At 41.2% G+C, this 23680-nt stretch overlaps 1 protein-coding gene across 2 annotated transcripts; it reads right to left on the bottom strand.

Annotated features, from left to right (window-relative positions):
• Positions 1–311: 311 nt before the first annotated feature.
• Positions 312–22512, bottom strand: LOC112229832 (carcinoembryonic antigen-related cell adhesion molecule 1). Of its 2 annotated transcripts, none has more exons than XM_024395911.2 (9): positions 22359–22512; positions 21748–22086; positions 16080–16364; positions 15008–15274; positions 13096–13374; positions 12579–12833; positions 12253–12373; positions 3458–3498; positions 312–2838 (listed from the first exon to the last, which is right to left on the bottom strand). In XM_024395911.2, the coding sequence occupies exons 1-8, from the start codon at positions 22405–22407 to the stop codon at positions 3480–3482; spliced, it is 1614 nt and encodes a 537-aa protein (XP_024251679.1). In that variant the 5' UTR covers positions 22408–22512; the 3' UTR covers positions 312–2838; positions 3458–3479. The 2 variants fall into 2 exon arrangements, with proteins under 2 accessions (XP_024251679.1, XP_024251678.1); XM_024395910.2 differs by having other exon boundaries at positions 312–2879.
• Positions 22513–23680: the final 1168 nt, after the last annotated feature.

Raw genomic sequence — 23680 nt, forward strand, 5'->3', positions numbered from 1 at the left:
TCGCCTATGCAGGCACACCTTCCTGACAGTGACAGAGTTTTTGAAAGCACATTTATACCCCAACTCACATGTTATACATGTTACAATCAAGTTATTAAGGAAGTATACAAACTCCTCTTGACTTTCATTTTCAAGATAATTGCTCAGAAACATTCTACATTCAGTAGATTTGATGTCATGCCTTATTACACACTGTTGTTGGATATACACAGCACTTTTAACCCCAGAAACCTAATACACTAACAACAAAAAGCTTGAGATCATAGATGTGTTGAAATCTTATGACATAAAAAGGGATCCAGGGATCAAGGGATTTTTGTACACCAACATTTTATTGAGTTTTCTTTTACATTCAAGTACAGTGTTACACAATTGTCCCATTGTTTTAACACCCAACCAGAACAACAGTTAAAACATTTTTTTTTAAAAGCCATTGTTGACTCAAGGAAAATGAACTTGATAGCCTGGTCACTACCAAGCACCTCCTGCACCTTGTAGTGTTTGTTCATCTGCACATTCATATTCCCATTCTAACTGCACTCAACAGTAGACCTCATTTTTATACGAGTGTGTGAATGTGTTTACAATTCACACGCTCATATATGAATGTGTTTACAAGAGGATCAAATCCAGTTCAAATGTAAATGTGTGGTTTCAAATCCAGTTCAAATGTAAATGTGGTTCGGATAAAATATGGATGCTTTAATTAACCCACCCCTGTGCTCAGGGTGTCGGTTTCCCACCCTGAGCACACAACCTGCCCACCACAGGGATTCCTTGTCTCTGTGTTGTTAAAGCAGGTCTTTACATTCTTTCTTTCTTTCTTTCTTTCTGAGGTATACCTGTGAAAAAACAGGGAGACTGGTGGGGCAGGAGAGGAGAACACCATTGCATACACACACCAACTGCAGCGAGACAGAAATCCTCTTGGTTATCTCACCAGTAAAGAGAATTTAAAAAATTAACCGTTGGTCCGCCTATATGTTGTGTCATTCCAAATCCCAGGAACAAATAGGAGAGAGAGAGAGAGGGAGGGGGGGGGAGAAATACAGAGACTGGGGTTGGCTAGCTAGACACAGGAAGTAAAGCTAATTTTGAAAATAAACCAGACTGTAACAAAAGCAAATAGCAGTAGCAACAGAAGAATAAATAAACTAAAACAAACTTCTCAGAGGTGTGTCTATACAAAGAGAACTTGATTCATGAATATAGGCAGTTCAGTCGTTAAAGAATAATACGCATTATTGTAAACAACCTGAGAAAATGTATGACATTTTGAAATATTCAAATTAAGATTGAACAAGAAACCCCAAATAGATGACAGAGTGTCAAGCCTAAAAAATACAATGTTCATTACAGTTCACATTTACATGAAGTAAATCATATTTACAAAGGGAGCAGTTTATTGATGTGCCATTTTGTCATTTGAGCTGGTCTACCCCTTTTAACAGTAAAAAAGAAACTGTTCAGGTAAAGTTGTCGATTTCTCCCTGGTCATCTTCAAGAATTAAACCTACTAGACAAAAACGCTGTTCATGCCATTCAACCCCCTCCGCCCGCCCCCCATTGACTTTAATGTGTGGGAGAAAACACAACAGATAATGAACTCAACCCATAGTACTGTGTGTTCTAACTGAAGGTGTGTGTGACTGGGCGTCACACACAACTGTGTGTGCTGTCAAACTACTCATTATCATTTATTGGATAAAAAAAAACTCACACCGTCAGCTCAATCAATTCAACTAAGGTTACAAAAAAATAAATACTAGTGACTAAAAACAAGGATGTAATTTCTCACAAAGCTAAGAAGTAGGTAAAAGGGGTTGTGTTACAGTTAACATAAAATGGCAGTTGTTCATTTATGGTCCTAAAAACATACTTTTTGTATTTTTTTTTGTATTATACTACAAAAGCCAAAATAATACAAACAACATTCAAATTTCAACGATGGATCCATTTGAAAAGTGGGATACAACAAATAACGAAACTCATTAGCACAGCCCTGACTCGCACACATTTTCCCTCCAAAACCAAAGAATGTCTTTGCCCACAAAAACATTCTTACCTTTTCTTTCTCCCCCTAACATTTGCTGCGTGTTGGATCTTGTCGTTGCTGTTTTGACATGAAGCTCTTACGAGCAGATCTTGCAGATGTAAAAAAAAAAAAAAAAAGGAAGAAGATTTATTTTTATTTTTTAAAAGCTACCCTTGGGATCAAGCAGAGGTGGTAACGTCAGATTTATGAACCTGTGTCCGTCAGTTGTTTGAAAGTTTCAGACGATATTTGCCCATTCGCCTTGATGTTGTGATCAGTGAGGAGTGACCAAGTGACTCAGCCTTACAATCTTCTACATTATATTGCCCCCACTAAATCCTCCTCCAGTTTCGCAAAGCTGAAAGGATCATTCGTTACGGACAGGGCACCACCATCGCTCAAATCTATGCATTTCATTTCCTAAGGAATATGTGGAGAAATTGATGTAAGCGATGACATTCCTCTCTTTTGCGAAGGAGGTCAGCATCCCAGGGAGTGGTTAGAAGCTGTTTACCTTAGCCAATGGGCTGGATGGAGAGGAGGGAAGGTGTGTGAAGGAATATAATTCCATACAGACAGATAGATGTTAGATGGGATAGATGCGTTGGAGATTTCCGGTCCAATCCAAGCACAAGGACCCAGAGTCCCAGACACACCAACATTTTCAAAGGAGATGACCAGCTCCTAGGGAGGGATGTTGTGACCCCTGTGGTTATGTGGGCTTTGTGATGAAACGTTTGTATTGCTGGACCGACTTGGGGGAGGTTTCCACCTGATTGGTCTTCCAGACTGCAGCGATGGATCTTGAGGGGAATAATTGGCTGATTATTTGGGCTGATAGCTCCTGTGAGCAAGAAGAAAGGAGTCACATGACTTATAGTTTATCACTAAGAACACTGTAGTAAAAAAAGAACAACATCTGAAGTTAAATTACTTTTTTTTTCTCCCATCATCCCTCATCTGAAAGTCTTTCACTCTTAGGTGAACATTGGCAATAGTCAGGCTATACAGTATCTACTGGCTTTTGTTCTACTTCAACTCCCAAAATGCTAATAGCCCCAAATGAGGATCTTTGCCTTTCTTGTTCATTCAGACGAAAGAAGCACACACATTTTCGGTAGCTATGCCAGAATCGGACTTGGTGCCCACTCCCTACAGTATGTGTAAAGTCAACATTCTTATCTGAAAGGCAGAGGCCTTTCAGGTCAGACTTGTGTGATAGGGAGTGGCACCATAGAATGGCAGCTATAACTTCGGACGCAATGCAATAAGAATGTCATCAACAAGGATATGTTTGTCCCAGGCTCTGGAGACAGCCTTGATAACGGCTGTTTACAACAGAGGACAATGCTAGCTTGCGTCGCCTGACAAGGGAACGCAAACAACTTGAGGGTAGTATGGAGTTATCACAGAGCAACTTACCAGCTTTCCTCTGGGATCTCTTCTAGTACGGCGACTCGATCCTGAAACAGAACGTGAAAGAAAATAGTGCCGATTAGTGGAACGATGACCTTACATTGAAGGGATTTGAGGAAACATAAACACCTCACTGTTGTGGGGATGATAACTTTGCTTTGACATCCCGAATGACTTGATTTTAGGTCATATACCCACATGGCAGCGACAAATATAGACAGGCAGCTATCATTTCAAAGGAATTGTGTCTCCTCATTTCTTTGATGGAATGCCCATAGGTAGCTCTTTTACACTTTTAACCCATATACGGGTTGAAAATGGCAGATTTTGACACTGATACGCGCCTAAATCGGAATGCAGTGGCTGTACAGTAACTGCGATTCAGTGCCTTAGGCCGCTGCGCCACTCGGGAGGCCTTTCTTAATTGTCAACTTTTATGATCACAATGCTTAAAATGTACAGTTACAAGATGACATGGCATCATACGCTGGCTATTCTGAACAGAATGGGCCTGTTTGTTGTATTGTGAAGAAATTTGGCGGGGAACACGCATCCGAATGCCCTCGTGGCTCTTTTCTATGCCGATCTGCTTCTCTGAATTGCCTTGTGAAAGCCTAACGCTACAACATCGTATTTTGTAACTTAGCTAGCCATGGGGGCAATAGAGCACGCTTTCAAATGATGCCTACCTGACCAGATTGCGATTTTATAATGGACTGTTTTTGGAATGTGTAAACACCAACAGTAATTGTGTGATGGTGGGGATGCGGGGCAGTGTTCCAAACAAAACAACTACAAGTCTGCTTGCTCTGGTTCCTCAACAGTACAGCTAGGAGAGTTCAAAATAGCACCTTATACTGCCTTACCAAGCAAAAGAGCAGTAACTGCACATTTGGTCAAAAATGAGTTATTTACATTCGTTATACATTAAATATATGCTTTATCATGTAGACAAATAATTTAAAAAAGGCACAAACTGCCATCACCCACATCAGTTACTGCCTTTTACCTTGGTTTCACTGAGCTTTTTGCTGCATTGTCTACGGTTTATCTTGGTATTATTTATTGTTCTTTGGTGACACAAGTATCAAACTATATGACACTGACAGCCTCAAAATAAATACAAATAAATATGTTAACACAAGCGTGTGTAAAAATAATAATAATTGTAATGGAAACGTATTGCAGTGGGTGTACCAAGCCGTCTAGGGTCAAAGGTCATGCCAGAGGTCAGGGTCCAATATTAATAAAAAAAAATTAACCTCATAGTAAGACCGATAACAACACCTCCAATGATCTGCCTACAATTCATTTGGCTGGACAATAAAACAACTTTGAAGTCATTTTTCTCAGTTTCACCCTATGAGCAGTTACTGCTATTTTGCTTGGTAGGGCAGTATAGTTAAAGACTCTTCTTTGAGGCATAAAAGTGCATTGACATTGCTTAGGAACTGTGCACACTTTGGAGAGGTGTGTAGCCACTTGGAGACGCCAGTTAGACCTCAAACAAATTTCTTCTTTTTTTTGTCTTATGTTGCACCTACACCAGATTTTTTCCCATTTATATTCTTATCATGTTACTGAATATATCCAGAGTATTTTTAGATTTCGATAACAACAAATGCGGCGAAAAGTAGAGTTAATGTAAAATGCACATAAAATCAACAGTGTAATCTTTGGATTCAATCTTATGTTTAATTAACTGTTTTGTCCTCACCTATAGTTGAATCATTTTCCCATAATCTCCAAATGGTTTCCTTTCAATGGATACCATGGTTATGTTTTTCATATTCCTTTTGTAAGAAACATTTCTATTTACCTCTATCCATATACGCCAATTCCCAATAATAATAATAATCCCATAATAATAATCTGAGTGTAAAGGGTTCATGAACAGACCCTAATGCCCTGACGAACACGAGCAGTGTTGGTAGATCTTGTAACCTTTTTAATGCTGGGATCTCATCTCAGAAAGCATCTGATCATTTAGCCTAGTTGTACGCCATTGATAAGAGCAGTAGACGACAACACAGGAAGAGGACGACTCAATAACTACAATATCAACTACGGGTACTTGGCAGTCCTCACTTTGATCCTGCAGATGTGCCCGTGTACCAGTACTATGGCTGAATTACGGCATGTCTTCACAGAAATAGGATTATGTCCGTGTGGAATGGCCCTCAGGACAAACCGTATGGAGGAAACTGTCCTCTCTTACCTGCCACTGTGACTTAAAAGAGGAAACCAAGTGGAAGAGAGGTTTGTAGAGGAAGAATGTTAGAAAGAGTGACAGACAGCAAAAGACAGATGAGGCGAGAAGAAGAGGGAGATGGACAGAAAGCAAGAGAGAGAGACCTGTGCAGACACGACGGTGACATTCCAATCATACTCTCAACTCAGCATCTCCCCTATCCGCTAGTGACTATCCTGGAAAGAACCATTTCCAATTGTGGACGTTAAAGAAGAGCATATCTTCCCCATATCTAATCATTGTTCCACTGACTCCATGTCCACCTCTCCAGTCCGTCAGAAATGAGGAGAGAGGCTTAAGCTCGGCTGGAAGGGTCCTTTCCACTGCTCAGGGGCACCACGCCCAGACAGCTTGCTATCTTAAGAGGATTCAGAGAGGAGCGAAAAGTGGCGGACTCCGCTGTTGAGATGGAATCTTCCTCTCCTGAGTGTGAGGCTAGAGAGAGTGTTGGAATGTGGTCCGACTGTGTTTTCAAAATACTGAAACCCACAGCGTTGATCCAGGCTGACAAGGCCAGGCAGAATGAGTAGAAAGAGCCAGGATAAACACACGCAGATCTTGCGAACACTTATCTCCTGTATACATGTCGTCATGGTATTGATCTAGCCAATATCAACAGAATCATATCTTAGTTGCTTAAATCACTTGGATACTCTGTAAAAGTGTCCAGTAACGTATATCAGAACATGGTTAAAACAGATTCAGTGTATACCTGAGACAGACATTTATAGGCTCAACCAGGTGGAAAAAAATCTGCTCAGTATAAAGAGTGACCTTTACCAGAAACCTACAATGTCAGCACCTGTAATCGCTAATCCCCATCTCACATAGGGGCCTGGCCTGCTGTGCAGCCACTTATCACACTAATCAGGAAACAGTATCTGCCTTTGCACCCGCCAGTCCCTCTCCCAATTAAACAAGTGTGCAGCTGTGTGTGAACCCAGTTGTGCACACAGGGCGGTCTAAACCTGACCAACCAGGTATCTGCTTTCAACAACATACTGCATTCCCCTTGTTCACTGGCTGTCAGCTTGTTAGTTCTCTGGTAGGAAGAAATGTGTGTCATGCTGGTTGGTTATCTGGGGGCTCATCTTCCTGTCTGGATGAAGGTGGTTGGGTTCACATTTGCATCAGAAATCCATGTAACTTTATTTCCCTTTTCCTCGTTTTAACATAGCGTCACTTCCTGTTGAATGTGGAACGAGGAAGAGCTCGGTTTTGTTTGTTTGAAAAGTGTGTTTGAAAGTGTATTGGAAAGTTCTTGGTAGCTAGCTTCTTAGTTTGAATCCCGCGACGCAGTTGGCATCAGTTGCTGGGACTGCTTGTCTCTTTCCAGTGACCCTGCCAACCAAGGACGGGTCTGAGGAGCTATTTGGCGTCGCTGCTAGCCTAGCTGCTAGCTAGTGGGTTTTCTTGAACGCAGCCCGCAACGCGGTTTTGTGGCTGTCTAGATCCCCTCTGTGTGTTGTTTTCAATCTTCCCTGTGACCTGCCCTGTCTGGAACTGCGAGGAGTAACAATGTAACCTACGTTGCTAGCTACCATGACAAAGACCAAAGCCGGCGGGAGTACCGTTGAGGACAGAAGTGTCTCTCTATCACATGTAAAGGGTCTTTTAAACAAACAAAAAAAGACCTACAAGCAGTTATTACAACAACAACAAAATAGCTTCAAGTGTTTTGTCCAAATACTTGTGGATTCTACTAATAAAAGAATGGACGACCTGACCAGAGTGGTCCAGGACCTGAAGAACAGTTTGCAGTTCTCCCAGGGTCAGCACGATGAGTTGAAACAGGAGAACGGCAAGATGACAACAATCTGTAAGTCACTGAGAGAGGACATCAGTTCTGTATGTGAATCCATGACAGATAAATCAGACTCTCGAGGGACAATCAAGGCGGAACAAAATGGTTGTGGACGGAATTGCAGAATTTCCACATGAGACCTGGACAGAGTCTGAGGACAAAGTGAGGGAAATGATCTCTGACAAATTGAGGATGGACCACAGGAAGATTGAGGTGGAGCGTGCCCACAGGACTGGAAAACCTACCACTGGCCCAGGTGATAGGCCCAGGCTAATAGAGGTCAAGTTCCTGAGGTTCAAGGACAAGGAAGCAGTTCTGGAAAGAGCCAAGAACTTGAGAGGAACGTAGATCTTCCTCAACGAGGACTATCCTGAAGCTGTGTGCCAGAAGTGGAAAGAACTGATCCCAGCCATGAAAGCTGCCAGAGAACGTGGGGACATTGCTTAGATCCGTTATGACAGGCTCATTGTCCACCCTCCCTCCCAGAAGCCTGGAAGGGATGAGAGAGCCAAGCCTATGGGTTCGTAGCTTCAACTCCGCAGTACACACACACACCTACTGATTAATGGACTGCTGAATGTATATTTTTTCTCTTGCTTTGTTTGCTCTTTTCAGTATTATGTCTATCTCTGATAAGCTACACAGGAAAGGGCTGAAAATAGCCCATATTAATATATTTAGCATTAGAAATAAGGTTAATGATATCAATAACTTGCTAACATCAGATAACATTCATATATTAGCCATTTCTGAGACTCACATAGATCATTAATTTGATGATACATCAGTAGCATAACAAGGATATAACATCTATAGAAGAGACAGAAATGCTTATGGGGGAGGTGTTGCTGTATATATTCAGAGCCATATCCCTGTAATGCTAAGAGAAGATCTTATGTCAAGTGTTATTGAAGTGTTGTGGTTGCAGATTCACTTGACACATCTAAAGCCTTTTTCTTTTGGTGTGTTGCTATAGGCCACCAAGTGCTAAGTCAGTATCTAAATAATATATGTGAAATGCTTGATAGTGTATGTGATGTAAACAGAGAGGTCTACTTTCTTGGGGACATGAATATTGACTGGTTTTCATCAAGCTGTCTGCTTAAGAGGAAGCTCTTTACTGTAACCAGTGCCCGTAATCTGGTTCAGTTTATTAACTTCTTGGTGACAGGGGGGCAGTATTGAGTAGCTTGGATTAATAAGGTGCCCAGAGTAAACTGCCTGCCACCAGATGCTAATATATGCATAGTATTAGTAGTATTGGATAGAAAACACTCTGAAGTTTCTAAAACTGTTTGAATGATGTCTGTGAGTATAACAGAACTCATATGGCAGGCGAAAACCTGAGAAAAATCCAACCCGGAAGTGGGAAATCTGAGGCTTGTAGTTTTTCAACTCTACCATTCCAATATACGGTGTAAATGGGTTCATATTGCACTTCCCAAGGCCTCTACTAGATGTCAACAGTCTTTAGAACTTTGTTTCAGGCTTCTACTATGAAGGGGGAGGGAATGAGAGGCGATTGAGCCAGGTGTCTGGCAGAGTGCCACAGGCTAGTGACATGCGGTCACGAGAGAGTTAGATCTCGTTCCGTTGCTTTTCTACAGACAATGGAATTCTCCGGTTGGAACATTATTGAAGATTTATGATAAAAACATCCTAAAGATTGATTCTATACTTAGTTTGACAAGTTTCTACGACCTGTTATATAACTTTTTGAACTTTTCGTCCGACGTTCGGCTGGACCTGAACGCGCGTTTGGATTTGTTTACCAAACGCCCTAACAAAAGAAGCTATTTGGATATAAATTATGAACTTTGTCGAACAAATCAAACATTTATTGTAGAACTGGGATACCTGGGAGTGCATTCTGATGAAGATCCTCAAAGGTAAGTGAATGTTTATAATGCCATTTCTTTCTGACTAATGATGACTACACAATATGGCGGATAACTTTTTGGCTGCTTTGTTGTCTGAACGCTGTACTCAGATTATTGCATGGTTTGCTTTTTCTGTAAAGTTTTTTTGAAATCTGACACAGCGGTTGCAGTAAGGAGAAGTGTATCTCTAATTCCATGTATAACACTTGTAATTTCATCAACATTTATAATGAGTATTTCTGTAAATTGATGTGACTCTGCACAATGACCGCATGTTTTAGAACTACTGAACATAACGCGCCAATGTAAAATGAGATTTTTTTATATAAATATGCACTTTAGCGTACAAAACATACATGTATTGTGTAACATGAAGTCCTATGAGTGTCATCTGATGAACATCAAAGGTTAGTGATTAATTTTAACTCTATTTGTGCTTTTTGTGACTCCTCTCTTTGGCTGGAAAAATGGCTGTGTTTTTCTGTGACTTGGTGGTGACCTAACATAATCGTTTGTGGTGCATTCGCTGTAACGCCTTTTTGAAATCAGACACTGTGGCTGGATTAACGAGAATTTTATCTTTAAAATGGTATAAAATACTTGTATGCTTGAGGAATTTTAATTATGAGATGTTTGTTGTTTTGAATTTGGTGCCCTGCACTTTCACTGGCTGTTGGCGAGGTGGGATGCTACCGTCCCACATATCCCAGAGAGGTTAATCAACCTACCAAGGTGCTTACAAACACTACAGGGACAAGATTATCCACATGTATCGATTACATTTTTACTAATACTGTAGAACTTTGTTCTAAAGCTGTATCCGTACCCATTGGATGCAGTGATCACAATATAGTGGCTATATCCAGGAAAGCCAAAGTTCCAAAAGCTGGGCCTAAAATAGGTACAGTGGGGCAAAAAAGTTTAGTCAGCCACCAATTGTGCAAGTTCTCCCACTTAAAAAGATGAGAGGCCTGTAATTTTCACCATAGGTGCACTTCAACTATGACAGACAAAATGAGAAAGAAAATCCAGAAAATCACATTGTAGGATTTTTAATGAATTTATTTGCAAATTATGGTGGAAATTAAGTATTTGGTCACCTACAAACAAGCAAGATTTCTGGCTCTCACAGACCTGTATCTTCTTCTTTAAGAGGCTGCTCTGTCCCCCACTCGTTACCTGTATTAATGGCACCTGTTTGAACTTATCAGTATAAAAGACACCTGTCCACAACCTCAAACAGTCACACTCCAAACTCCACTATGGCCAAGACCAAAGAGCTGTCAAAGGACACCAGAAACAAAATTGTAGACCTGCACCAGGCTGGGAAGACTGAATCTGCAATAGGTAAGCAGCTTGGTTTGAAGAAATCAACTGTTGGAGCAATTATTAGGAAATGGAAGACATACAAGACCACTGATAATCTCCCTCGATCTGGGGCTCCACGCAAGATCTCACCCCGTGGGGTCAAAATGATCACAAGAACGGTGAGCAAAAATCCCAGAACCACACGGGGGGACATAGTGAATGACCTGTAGAGAGCTGGGACCAAAGTAACAAAGCCTACCATCAGTAACACACTACGCCGCCAGGGACTCAAATCCTGCAGTGCCAGACGTGTCCCCCTGCTTAAGACAGTACATGTCCAGGCCCGTCTGATGTTCGCTAGAGAGCATTTGGAAACCAAATGATGAAACCAAAATATAACTTTGGTAAAAACTCAACTCGTTGTGTTTGGAGGACAAAGAATGCTGAGTTTATTCCAAAGAACACCATACCTACTGTGAAGCATGGGGGTGGAAACATCATGCTTTGGGGCTGTTTTTCTGCAAAGGGATTATGGTTGGAGGAAAAGGGGGAGGCTTGCAAGCTGAAGAACACTGTCCCAACCATGAAGCACGGGGGTGGCAGCATCATGTTGTGACGGTGTGTACAATTTTATTTGATTTTACTAATATAGTGATTTTGTCAGATGGCATAGGCAGCTGCTCTATAGAGATCAGATGATGACTTGGAATTAAATAATAAAGTAATTAAATAAAACAAATGTAATATACACAACAAGTGAAATATTTTATTAAAGTAGTGATAAATGTTGGTTAATAAGTGATAAGCAGTAAGGGGCAGTCACTACCATCACGGGACTTTTATTCATAGTTGAATTCTGTGTTGTTACAACATTCAACTCACATAATGCATTTAATGTTTTTTTAAAAATCATTGAAAACTGGGATTATTTTTGAATAATTGAGCAGAAACCGAACCGATCACAAAAAGCGCAAATTGCTCAGCACTACTGCTCTGCTGACAACACTTTAATTAGTGAGGAAGGGGTGAGGAATGAGAACGTGAACATGTACTCCAACAAGCTGGAGATCCAATGACAAAAAAGGGTTTTGAGCAAGGACACCTGTGGTATATTTCTCCTTTTCTGGTTTGTTCAGAACGCCCATGACCCCGAAAGTCTTTAAAAAATTTTTAAAAAGATTTCAGTTGCCAAACGCTGGAATGTTGTCAGCCCGTGTCTGCTTTATCTCTCTTTGCTCTGTCCAATAAAATCAGTACCTTTATCTGTGTGGACGCATATGAAAATCTACAAGAGTTTGCTGAAACAGGGCTTGGGAGTGCAGAGAGTTTGGATGCTACGAACAGAGTGAAGATACTGTACTTGGTAACAATCAGGCGCACAAGTTCTAGGAGGCCAAAGAATGAGAGAAGTGAAAGCGAGGACTGTAGATTCACAGGAAGGGTATTTAGAGACGATGACAGATTGTGTATCAATACACACAGCAGCTGTGTCTGCCAACAGAGCCGTACTGGCTTCTATGGAATAGCGTGGATCAAAAGTAGAACCAAGGGTACTCACGGTATTTTTTTCCGTCTCATGTAGCGGACTCCTACGATGATGAGCACCAGGGCGATAAGCACGCCGATGACGATCCCAGCGATCTGCCCACCACTCAGTCCATCATCCGGTGTTCCCTCCTCTGCGAAATCCCAAGAACAAAGCCATTTATCATCAGCATCATCATCAGAACATCTCAAAGTACTGCAACGGCTTCATACGAGATAAACGTGGACAGTGCTACATGATTTGTAAGTAGAATATCCTTATAACAGTTAGGGTGCGAAGACATCCTAAGAGCCATGGTGCTAAATGGTTGAGTACTACTACAGCCTCCACAATCAAACCTTTGACGGACAGCTTGTGGTTAACGGAGGTGCTCAGCCCGGTGACGGCGTTGCTGGCTTCACAGGTGTAAATTCCACTGTTCGTGGCCACAGCGGCATCGATGCCGTACTCGGCTGTCATCACGCCGGTCAGCGTCCCATTGAACTTCCAGGTGTAAGTGGCAGCAGGGAGAGAGACCGCGGCACACTTCAGCATGACAGGCTCTGTCACCTTTACGGAATTTACCCCCTTCACGGACACAGTCTCAGGACCAACTGTGACACGGAAAGGATCATTTTAGCTTTATGCTTGAAATTCCCCTGGATTTGGCCGTTCTGACCTAAATAATACTACACTGTAGCATACATACAATTTATCATGGATTTAGGTGAAATACAAAGCTTTTCTTTTTGGATACTGTAACATTTATGAACAAAGTAACAGTAGAATATAACGGTAACTTTGTTTAACTTTGATGGCCAGGGTTGCAATTGGTGTTAAGGGTCAGTGAAGAGGTCAGAAGGCCCTTATACTCACAACTGATCACTATCTTGAGGCTGGCAGAGTCTGTGCTCACAGCATTGGTCAGCTTGCACTGGTACTCCCCACTGTCCTCCTTCTGCACTGGCTTGATCGTGATCGAGCTCTTGTCTGCCGAGACCACGACCCTGTTGCTAGGAGACAGTGCCGCGCCATTCTTCAGCCACACTCGGGCGTCGGCGGTGCCGGTGGTTGCCTGGCAGCTCAGGTTGGCCGTGCTGTTACCTGCAACAAGCGTTCCATTGGGGCCTGTGATCTTAGCGCCGGATATGGCCTCTACAAACACAGAGGACAAATTGAGTTAGGGTTTACACAGACCAGATGATAACTCTTAAAGACAGCTGGTTTCACTTACAACTACCAGATTTCAGAGTACTAAAGTATTTACAACGTAAACACCACATGAAGCTTGATGAACTATTCATTAGATTTCAGTTGAATGGATTGGATGATGTCTACTAAATAAAATAAAACATTGTACTTTCATTATACCTTAATGACATTACATCTAACTAACCACTGGGCACACACTGGTTGAATCAACGTTGTTTCCACATCATTTCAATGAAATGACGTTGAACTAACGTGGAATATACGTTGAATTGACGTTTGTGGCCAATGGGTAGCTACTATATCACTGTCCAGCTTATTTCAGGCCATGTTTCCATAAAATGTGACATCAAATAAAATGTTATTATTTTACAATGAGTTTTTGAATGGGCCGATGAACCAAAAACTTGTCAACAAAGCAAAACCAAATTACCTACATGAATAGATAATGAATAGAATAGATAAGTGGAACTAAAGCCAACCTTGCCTTTTTGTTTTGGACAACATGTGAAACCACTGTCTTGTTTATCTCGATCTCTCCTTTCCAGACTAACGAGTGTTGGAAAACTAATGCCAAGATAATATTTTTTAAACACAAAGTTCATGGCCCTCAATGGTGACTCACAACTGCCTAAGCAATACTTTGGTCAATTAGTGTCGAGTCAGGCTTGATGGCAAACATTTTCAGAGGAAAATTCCTATTTCCTCAGCTTTAGTCAGCCATTAAAAGTAAAATGTGTAACTCTATGATTCATGATAGAATAATTGGACTTATTCACTACTTTTTACCAAGTACATGGGAACATTCATAGAATAACTGAAAGGACTGCTAAATGGGCAACAATCCCCATCCCCCAATCTCTCTTCCTTCTAGAAAACAACACCCGACACAAGGACTCAAGGCATTTTGAAAGACCATCCCCCAACCAGGCAGGTTTTAGTCACTCACAAAATGGTAGACTGCCTGTCTTCCGTTGTAAACAGTTTCAGTACACGCAGCACATATTTCGCTAGCTTTAAAAAACTATGAGGGAACCGTACAAAGTTAACATGATACGAGATCACTGTGTTTGAAACTTGTACGGCATGCTTCAAAATCGTATGAAATTCATTCAGTGTTTGGTGTCATGCCTTCAGGGGCACCAAGCCAGGAAACAGGTTTCAGTCTGTCTGCTCATGGCATCACCTTAAAAAAGGATGATACAATCTCTCTGAGACAGGGTTGGAGGACTAACGGCAAATTCTAAAGAAACTGTGTTAAAAGTGGCTGTAACAAACATTAAAATGCAGAAAAGGGTTTTAACAACTTCCTTGTAATTAGTATAACAGTTCAACGAGAACACGTCCGTCTAATAAAATGTCATGAGTAACATCTGAAAAACATGTTTACTGACAAGAACCTCAACTGAACGCAACAACCAGTTTCACTACTTTACGTCCCACTAGAGCAAGATTTGCCTCTCTAGGTCTCTAACAGTATACTGTCCATGGCCCCCTTTTGTATTCACTAAAGCACCCTTCCTATCCATGTATAAAACCTTGATTTCTCATTGGCTCTTGTGGTTCCACTCCTACTCACCGACTACAGTGAACTTGGCTGTTGTGGATTCCAGGTATCGCAAGGTTTTGGCGTTGCTGGCCATGCAGGAGTAGTTTCCACTCTGTGCCACGGCAACGTTGTCCAGTACCAGCTTGGGGCCCACCACACTGAGCGGGACTCCATTGTGGATCCACTGAAGCACAGCCGCAGGGCTAGACTGGGCTGAGCAGGTCAATGTAATGTTGGAACCCTTCTTTTGGATCTCAGCGGTGGGGGTGACTGTCATGGCGATGTTTTCTGGCCCATCTGCAAATATATTGGAAAATAGTTACGTTCGGGCTGTTGTTAACCTAGTGGTTAGAGCGTTGGACTAGTAACCGGAAGGTTGTGAGTTCAAACCCCCGAGCTGACAAGGTACAAATCTGTCGTTCTGCCCCTGAACAGGCAGTTAACCCACTGTTCCCAGGCTGTCATTGAAAGTAAGAATGTGTTCTTAACTGACTTGCCTGGTTAAATAAAGGTTAAAAAAAATAAAAATGGAGGCCTAAGGCTGCAAACCACAATGTAGCAGCTCATAAAATCTTAACAAAAACGATCCCCTCCCAGGTGCTCTATTCAGAGGGGCTATGACGAAATGTAGATCTTATCTGAACTGCATTTTCCTGTCGCCCGCATTGTAATGGCCTGATCTGGATGCCTGATTTACATCCGCCTGCTGCAGACTGTTACAATATAGAAAACGGCTGGCTTGACTTATTCTAAATCCAGCACACAAAATAATTGATCTACTGCTCAATATCATATCTAAGTGTTGATAAAACTAGTGCTCGGAATGTTGGTGTGATTTCAGCATAACCGTCAGTCCACAGGGATGGTGTAAACAGAAGAGGGGTGTAGAAACGCCCACCGGGAGTGTACCAAGTCACACAAAGCCTCCTAAGACTCTAGACTAAACTCTTCCTGAACCTTTCAGATAGCCTGGCAGAGACGTGAGTGGAATCAATGGATAAGAATATTAGCCTGGTCCCAGATCCGTTTGTGCTGTCTTTATAACAATGACGAGACAGCACAAACAGATGTCAGACCAGGCTATAAGAACATATGTACTTACAGGTGACAGTGAGGTTGAAGGGGGCACTGTTATCACTCTCTAGATTGTTGAAGGCCGTGCAGTAGATGGGTCCGACCAGATCCTTCCTGAACACTCCAGCCACGGTCAGCACTGTGGAGTTTGCACTCAAGGTCACATGCTTCCCGTCGGTGACCAGCGGGGTGGTGCCGTTGAGCCACTTGTACGTGAGGAAGGAGCCTTTGGCCGAACAGGTCAAGACCACAGTGCTGTTGAACTCGACCACTTCGTTCAGGTTGGACGTGATGGTCACGGCGGAGACCGGTTCTGAAGAGGGGAGGCCGGAGGTAGAGGAAGGTGAATGGGAGGATGAAGTGACGTGATGGACAAACAGGTCAAGGGGCGTCAGGGTAGCTGTTAAGTAGGTACTTGCGTTTTGAGGCAGAGGGAGGGGAGAGTGGCGGATTAATGAAGCTGTACTGTAAGGCTAAGCAGCGTCATTTGGTAGTAGAAGACGAGGGGGAGGGAGCGAAAGCATTAAACTCCTGAATAGTAAATAACAGGTTGTCAGCAAAGACTTTCTGAATATGTTGTGAACCAGACGACGGCTCACTCAATGGTTGTGATGTCATAGACTAAACTGCATTTTACTGACCCAAAATACACAGGGGTCATTTCAATCTGACCTAATAAAATAGTATATAACCTTTTAGTGGTTTTACACTGTGCAATAACCTGAAAGCCATTTTCTCTAGTTCTGACTCATCATTGCCATCCTTCAAAGCTTTGAGTATGTGGCGCAGCACGTGAACGGGGGCGAATGAAGGACATTACTACTTTACAGGAGAGGCATTTCAAAGTTTTAAAAAATGGTTTTACAACGAAATGCATTTTTTAGGGCAGAAATGCCTTCTTGAACATGTGAACTTTCATACGCCTTCATAACAAACCAGTATAATAATAACAAACCAGTATACTAATAACAAACCAGTATACTAATAACAAACCAGTATACTAATAACAAACCAGTATAATAATAACAAACCAGTATACTAATAACAAACCAGTATAATAATAACAAACCAGTATACTAATAACAAACCAGTATACTAATAACAAACCAGTATACTAATAACAAACCAGTATACTAATAACAAACCAGTATACTAATAACAAACCAGTATACTAATAACAAACCAGTATACTAATAACAAACCAGTATACTAATAACAAACCAGTATAATAATAACAAACCAGTATACTAATAACAAACCAGTATACTAATAACAAACCAGTATAATAATAACAAACCAGTATACTAATAACAAACCAGTATACTAATAACAAACCAGTATACTAATAACAAACCAGTATAATAATAACAAACCAGTATACTAATAACAAACCAGTATAATAATAACAAACCAGTATACTAATAACAAACCAGTATACTAATAACAAACCAGTATACTAATAACAAACCAGTATACTAATAACAATGTTAAATTACGAGCCTAGTTGGTAAGGCATGAAAAAAGACATGAACTTTCCCACTAGCCGTGATTGGTTGAAATAATAGAGGGGCTGGACATGGAGAGGGATGACTTCTGGTCTGCCATGTCACAGGCTGCAATCGAACCAACGAGTGTTTTTTTAAAACTCAAAACAAGACATGGTATCAAGAACGAGATAAAACTATCTGAAATGAGACACCTACGATTCCCCACATGGCAGCTTCTTGTCATTGTCGCTAGCTCTCTGACCGTTCAGAATCACACCATCATTTTTGTGACGTTGTCAGCCAACCGTCTGTAGACGGACAACTGTACCCATTGTGAATTCGTAATGCTGCAATATGTAGCTTTTTGGGAGATCTGACCAAATTCACATAGAAATGTGAGTTATAGATCTGTCATTCTCATTGAAAGCAAGCCTACGAAGCAGTAGATCTATTCCATGTGAGCTATTTCTCTCTTCCGGTTAAGTTTAGTTATTGCATATTTTATATTCAGTTTTGTACACCAGCTTCAAACAGCTGAAAATGCTATATTTTTGCTAATGGAAAATATGTTTTGCAGTGGTTTAGATGGTACAATGATTCTCTACACTAAACATGCTTGTTTTGTCACATAAACTGAAATTAGGTGAACTATTAGAGTTTTTGCAACCAGGAAATAGTGCAGCTTTAAAGATAACGGTGGGGCTAAGGCTTAAGAGGGTGTGAACAATGCTGAATGGGTGTGAACAAAGAACAGCTCTCTGACAACTGTGAAGACTTTGAAAGGCTTTTCCTCAAAACTGGGAATACCAGATTATCAACTTTTAAAGCAGCATAACTTTCCAATAGCTTTCTTCGACTGTAGTTTATGCTATACCATTACGAAGCTCTGTACTTTTATGCAATGTAAAAAATAAAAAATAAACCGATATCAATAACAATAAGCGTGTTCTGTTTTGGTAATAATCTGAGGGATGGGGGCTGGAGAAATGTAACCACTCTCAAATTCACAGACATAGCTATGGATGCAAGGACTGACCATCCATGATATCAAAATGAAAAGTTCAGCAATGTTCTACACTGCCGTTCAAAGGTTTGGGGTCACTTAGAAATGTCCTTGTTTTTGAAAGAAAAGCACATATTTTTGTCCATTAAAATAACATCAAATTGATCAGAAATACAGTGTAGACATTGTTAATGTTGTAAATGACTACTGTAGCTGGAAACGGCTGATTTCTAATGGAATATCTACAGAGGCATACAGTGGCCCATTTTCAGAAACCATCACTCCTGTGTTCCAACAGCACGATGTGTTAGCTAATCCAAGTTTCTCATTTTAAAAGACTAATTGATCATTAGAAAACCCTTTTGCAATTATGCTAGCACAGCTGAAAACTGTTGTTCTGATTAAAGAAACAATAAAACTGGCCTTCTTTAGACTAGTTGAGTATCTGGAGCGTCAGCATTTGTGGGTTCGATTACAAGCTTAAAATGTCCAAAAACAAAAACCTTTCTTCGGAAACTCGTCAGTCTATTCTTGTTCTGAGAAATGAAGGCTATTTCATGTGAGAAATTGCCAAGAAACTGAAGATCTCTGTGTACTACTCCCTTCACAGAACAGCGCAAGTAGTGTAAGTAGTGTAAAGTTGTTTTCTTCAAGAATCCTATGCTACATATCATTACTTTATCCAAAAAATGTACTGATTGCCCATTTAATTTTACATACAGTGCATTCAGAAAGTATTCAGACCACTTGACTTTTTCCACATTTTGTTACGTTACAGCCTTATTCTAAAATGTCATTATGGGGTATTGTCTGTAGATTCCCTCATCAATCTACAGACAATATCCCATAATGACAAAGCAAAAACTATTTTTTAGAAATGTTTGCAGATTTAAAAACATGAACTGAAATATCACATTTACGGAAGTATTCAGACCCTTTACTCATGACTTTGTTGAAGAACCTTTGGCAGCGATTAGAGCCTTGAGTCTTCTTAGGTATGACGCTACAAGCTTGGCACACCTGTATTTGGGGAGTTTCTCCCATTCTTCTCTGCAGTTCCTCTCAAGCTCTGTCATGTTGGATGGGGAGCATTGCTGCATGGCTTTTTTCAGGTCTCTCCAGAGATGTTCGATTGGGTTCAAGTCCAGGCTGTGGCCGGGCAACTCAAGGACATTCAGAGACTTGTCCAGAATCCACTCCTGCGTTGTCTTGACTGTGTGCTTAGGGTTGTTAACCTGTTGGAAGGTGAACCTAGTCTGAGGTCCAGAGCGCTCTGGAGCAGGTTTTCATTAAGGACTTTGCTACGTTCATCTTTCCCTTGATCCTGAATATTCTCCCAGTCCCTGCTGCTAAAAACATCCCACAGCATGATGCTACCACCACCACGCTTCACCGTAGGGATGGTGCCAGGTTTCCTCCAGATGTGACGCTTGGCATTTAGGCCAAATCTTGGTTTCATCAGACCAGAGAATCTTGTTTCTAGCCACTCTACCATAAAGGCCTGATTGGTGGAGTGCTGGTTGTCCTTCTGGAAGGTTTTCGCATCTCCACAGAAGAACTCTGGAGCTCTGTCAGAGTGACCATCGGATTCTTGGTCACCTGCCTGACCTAGGCTCTTCTCCCCCCGATTGCTTGATTTGGCTGGGTGGCCAGCTCAAGGAAGAGTCTCGGTGGTTCCAAACTTCTTCCATTTAAGAATGATGGAGTCCATTATGTTCTTGAGGACCTTCAATGCTGCAGACATTTTTTGGTACCCTTCCCCAGATACGTGCCTCGACACAATCCTGTCTCGGAGTTCTGTGCACAATTCCTTCAACCTCATGGCTTGGATTTTGCTCTGACATGCACTGTCAACTGTGGAACCTTATATAGACAGGTGTGTGCCTTTCGAAAATCATGTCCAAGCATTTGAAATTACCACAGGTGGACTACAATCAAGTTGTAGAAACATCTCAAGGATGATCACTGGAAACAGGATGCACCTGAGCTCAATTTCGAGTCTCATAGCAAAGGATCTGAATACTTATGTAAAGATGGTATTTCTGTTTTTTTAAACCTGTTTGTGCTTTGTCATTATGGGATATTGTGTGTAGATTGACTAGGACATTTTTTTATTTAATCTATTTTAGAATAAAGCTGTAACGTAACAAAATGTGGAAAAAGTCAAGGGGTCTGAATACTTTCCGAATGCACTGTAAAGGGAAATTGCATCACATAGGCTGTGTCTAGCTGAGATATGGCAAAACTGATTTGTGATCCTGGCATAAGCATCAATCCAGGAAACGTCTTGTGACACACACACACACACACACACACACACACACACACACTGTTTCCTAGCTCTGTAGCAGGTAGCCTAGTGGTTAAGAGTGTTGGGCCAATAACTGAAAGGTTGCTGGTTTGAATGCCCGAGCTGACTAGGGTGAAACATCTTTTGATGTGCCCTTGAGCAAAGCACTTAACTCGAATTGCTCCTGTAAATTGCTCTGGATGTGTGTTTGCTAAATGACTAAAAATGAGCTCTGAATGCTGAATGGCTGACAGCCGTGGTATGTCAGCAGAAGGGTTGCAAGATCGAAGGTAAAAATCTGTCGTTCTGTCCATGAACAAGGCAGTTAACCCACTGTTCCTAGACTGTCATTGAAAATAAGAATTTGTTCTTAATTAACTGACTTGCCTAGTTAAATAAAGGTAAAATGAAAATAAAAAAAGTCAGACCATCTACCATGGGTACGACAAAACATGTATTTTTACTGCTCTAATCACATTGGTAACCAGTTTATAATAGCAATAAGCCACCTCGGGGGTTTGTGGTAGACGCAACGTCGTGGTTAAGAACAACCCTCTTTTCCAAGCTAAAGGGCCACGCCCTTAAGATGGATATAAAACCCTGAGTCTTAAGCATCTTTTCAGGTTATTTCTCACTTTGATAGTTTTTGCCTTTTGACATGAACCATTTTTTTGCTACTCGTCTAAAATATTTTTTAGGCAATTATACATCAAAATGTATTTGTGGGGAGGGGCATACCTATCATCCAGGTAGGGCCTACTTGGGAATAAATAGAATAGACGAAAACAGTTGGTTGTAAATAACAATAAAGTTGATTTTGGAAAACAAATGCCAAAATGCGTAGGCTACTTCGGGTATTTTACGCATTCAAAGAACGTTTTACGCATGCTTGCAATCAACGACTTTCTGTACTCACCTAGAACTCTGAGCAACGTTGCACCTGTGCGCTGTACTGCAGCACTAGTGACCATAGTCACTGCATAGTCTCCGACATCCTTTGCCGTCAAGGATGCCAGATTTAATACGCCGGTGGATGAATTCAGTGATACTCTTCCTGCGTAACCAGCGCCAACTGTCTCTCCTTTGGGCGCAGAAGTGACAACAGGTACAAGTCCACTACCACCGTTGAAATTCCAAGATACTGTGATAAAGTTGCCAACATCTGTGGGGATGATAATGGTTTTGAACGTGACGTTCTTTCCCTGTACTCCCTCCAAGGGCCCGGCTGGCAGTACGCTCTGCCCGTTGCAGCATCCTGAGAGAAACCGGTTTGAATGCAGGTGTTCACTTCAACATACAAGTGTGTGATAGACATCAAGACAGGAGCAAGCTATTCGCAATGGACTAGCGAACAGTTATAAATAAGGTTTGCCTATTATTGGTCTGAAAAAGGCATTATACTAGAACAACGGCAATGCACCTCCTGATGCGCCAACAAAAAACAAACCCAGCCATCACATCTCAAAGTATTTTGTATTCACTAGTAAATGTAGGCCTAAATATAATGAATATATTCATTAATCTTACCAACAGCTGACAGCAAAATGACAAGCGACCTCAAATGAAACAAATCCATCCCAGATGTCTGGAACCCTTCTTGCGACAGAGAATAATGCGGGCTCACCTGTCGCTTTTACGAACTGAATGAGTACTCACTTCCTTACGGGTACACACCCAGTAAAGGTGTCGACATCAGAAAACCCGCCTCTTTGAATGGATTTATACCCTTTACATACCACACTCTACTTTGACGTACTACAAACTATTATTACCACTAAGAATGAACAAATCAAATAAATTATAATGTCGAGTTGAATACCCAAAATATGTCAAATAGCCGAACAATTTATGCCAAGTCATCATATACGCTCATAGAGGCTACTATTACTGTAAGTTTAGCAATTCAACCATTAAGTAAATCTAAATACAATGTATTGCTTGAAAAATAGGAATTACTATAGCTTTCCACGTGGCAAACAAAGACACAAAATACATGTATTATTTCAAAAGATATTCACCCCATACCCTAAAAAGCGTTGTAGGCAAGTCTACTGCAATTGTTTTAGGTAAATGTTGATTTTGCCATCTGCCTTGACTGTGCTGACACCCAGTGGAATATACCAGACAAGGTTTCAGCTTGATAGTTCAGTTGTACACGAGGCAAAATGTCTAGGCCTGGAATTTCCCGAGACTAGGTCTTGGAGGCAGAATATCAGACAGAAATAAAGAAATATATTCTGGACAATAAAGTATCTATTCTATTCTACTGTACAGGGTACATCGTTGAGGTCTCTCATGACCCTGTATAGATGTGCGAGTCCAGTGCACCACATCCTGTGTAACAGACCACCAACACCACAGCTCGAGACAGCAGGAACTGGAATCTTCCATGTACATTCATATGAGTTGCGTTACACTAACCTGACAATCTGGGAAATGTCTCATTAAAGAAATGTCTCATTAAAGTTATTACAATTTGGGAAATGTCTCATGTGACTTTAAATGGGGCAATCTGCAGTTGCTATGTCCATGTTTGGACTAAATTAATGATACGTCCCCATTTATTCTTGAAGAATATAACGCATAAATGCCTCATGAGTTTACCTCAACTGTCGTACCACATCAGAACTCCAAATACAAGCTTGTTTCACAATGTTTATAAACAAAGTAAGTGTAAACAAACACTGTATAGCCTCAAGACATGGTTAAAACTATCATTTTGATATCATGGATGGTCAGTCCTTGCATCCGTAGCCCTGTCTATGAATTTGAGAATGGTTATATTTCTCCAGACCCCATCCCTCAGCTTTTTCCTGAGACAGTACGCATTGTTATTCTTTCAACTGCAG

Source organism: Oncorhynchus tshawytscha, linkage group LG31 (assembly GCF_018296145.1).
Source record: "Oncorhynchus tshawytscha isolate Ot180627B linkage group LG31, Otsh_v2.0, whole genome shotgun sequence".
NCBI classification, from domain to species: domain Eukaryota; kingdom Metazoa; phylum Chordata; class Actinopteri; order Salmoniformes; family Salmonidae; genus Oncorhynchus; species Oncorhynchus tshawytscha.

Excerpts from the sequence above, each read along its gene's own strand:
- LOC112229832 (XM_024395911.2), bottom strand. The coding sequence starts at position 22,407 with ATGGATTTGTTTCATTTGAGGTCGCTTGTCATTTTGCTGTCAGCTGTT. Across the intron at positions 15,275-16,079 it reads CTTCAACCTCACTGTCACCT|ATGGGCCAGAAAACATCGCC; the intron begins GTAAGTACATAT and ends ATATATTTGCAG. Across the intron at positions 12,374-12,578 it reads CCACAAGCTGTCCGTCAAAG|AGGAGGGAACACCGGATGAT; the intron begins GTTTGATTGTGG and ends GGGATTTCGCAG.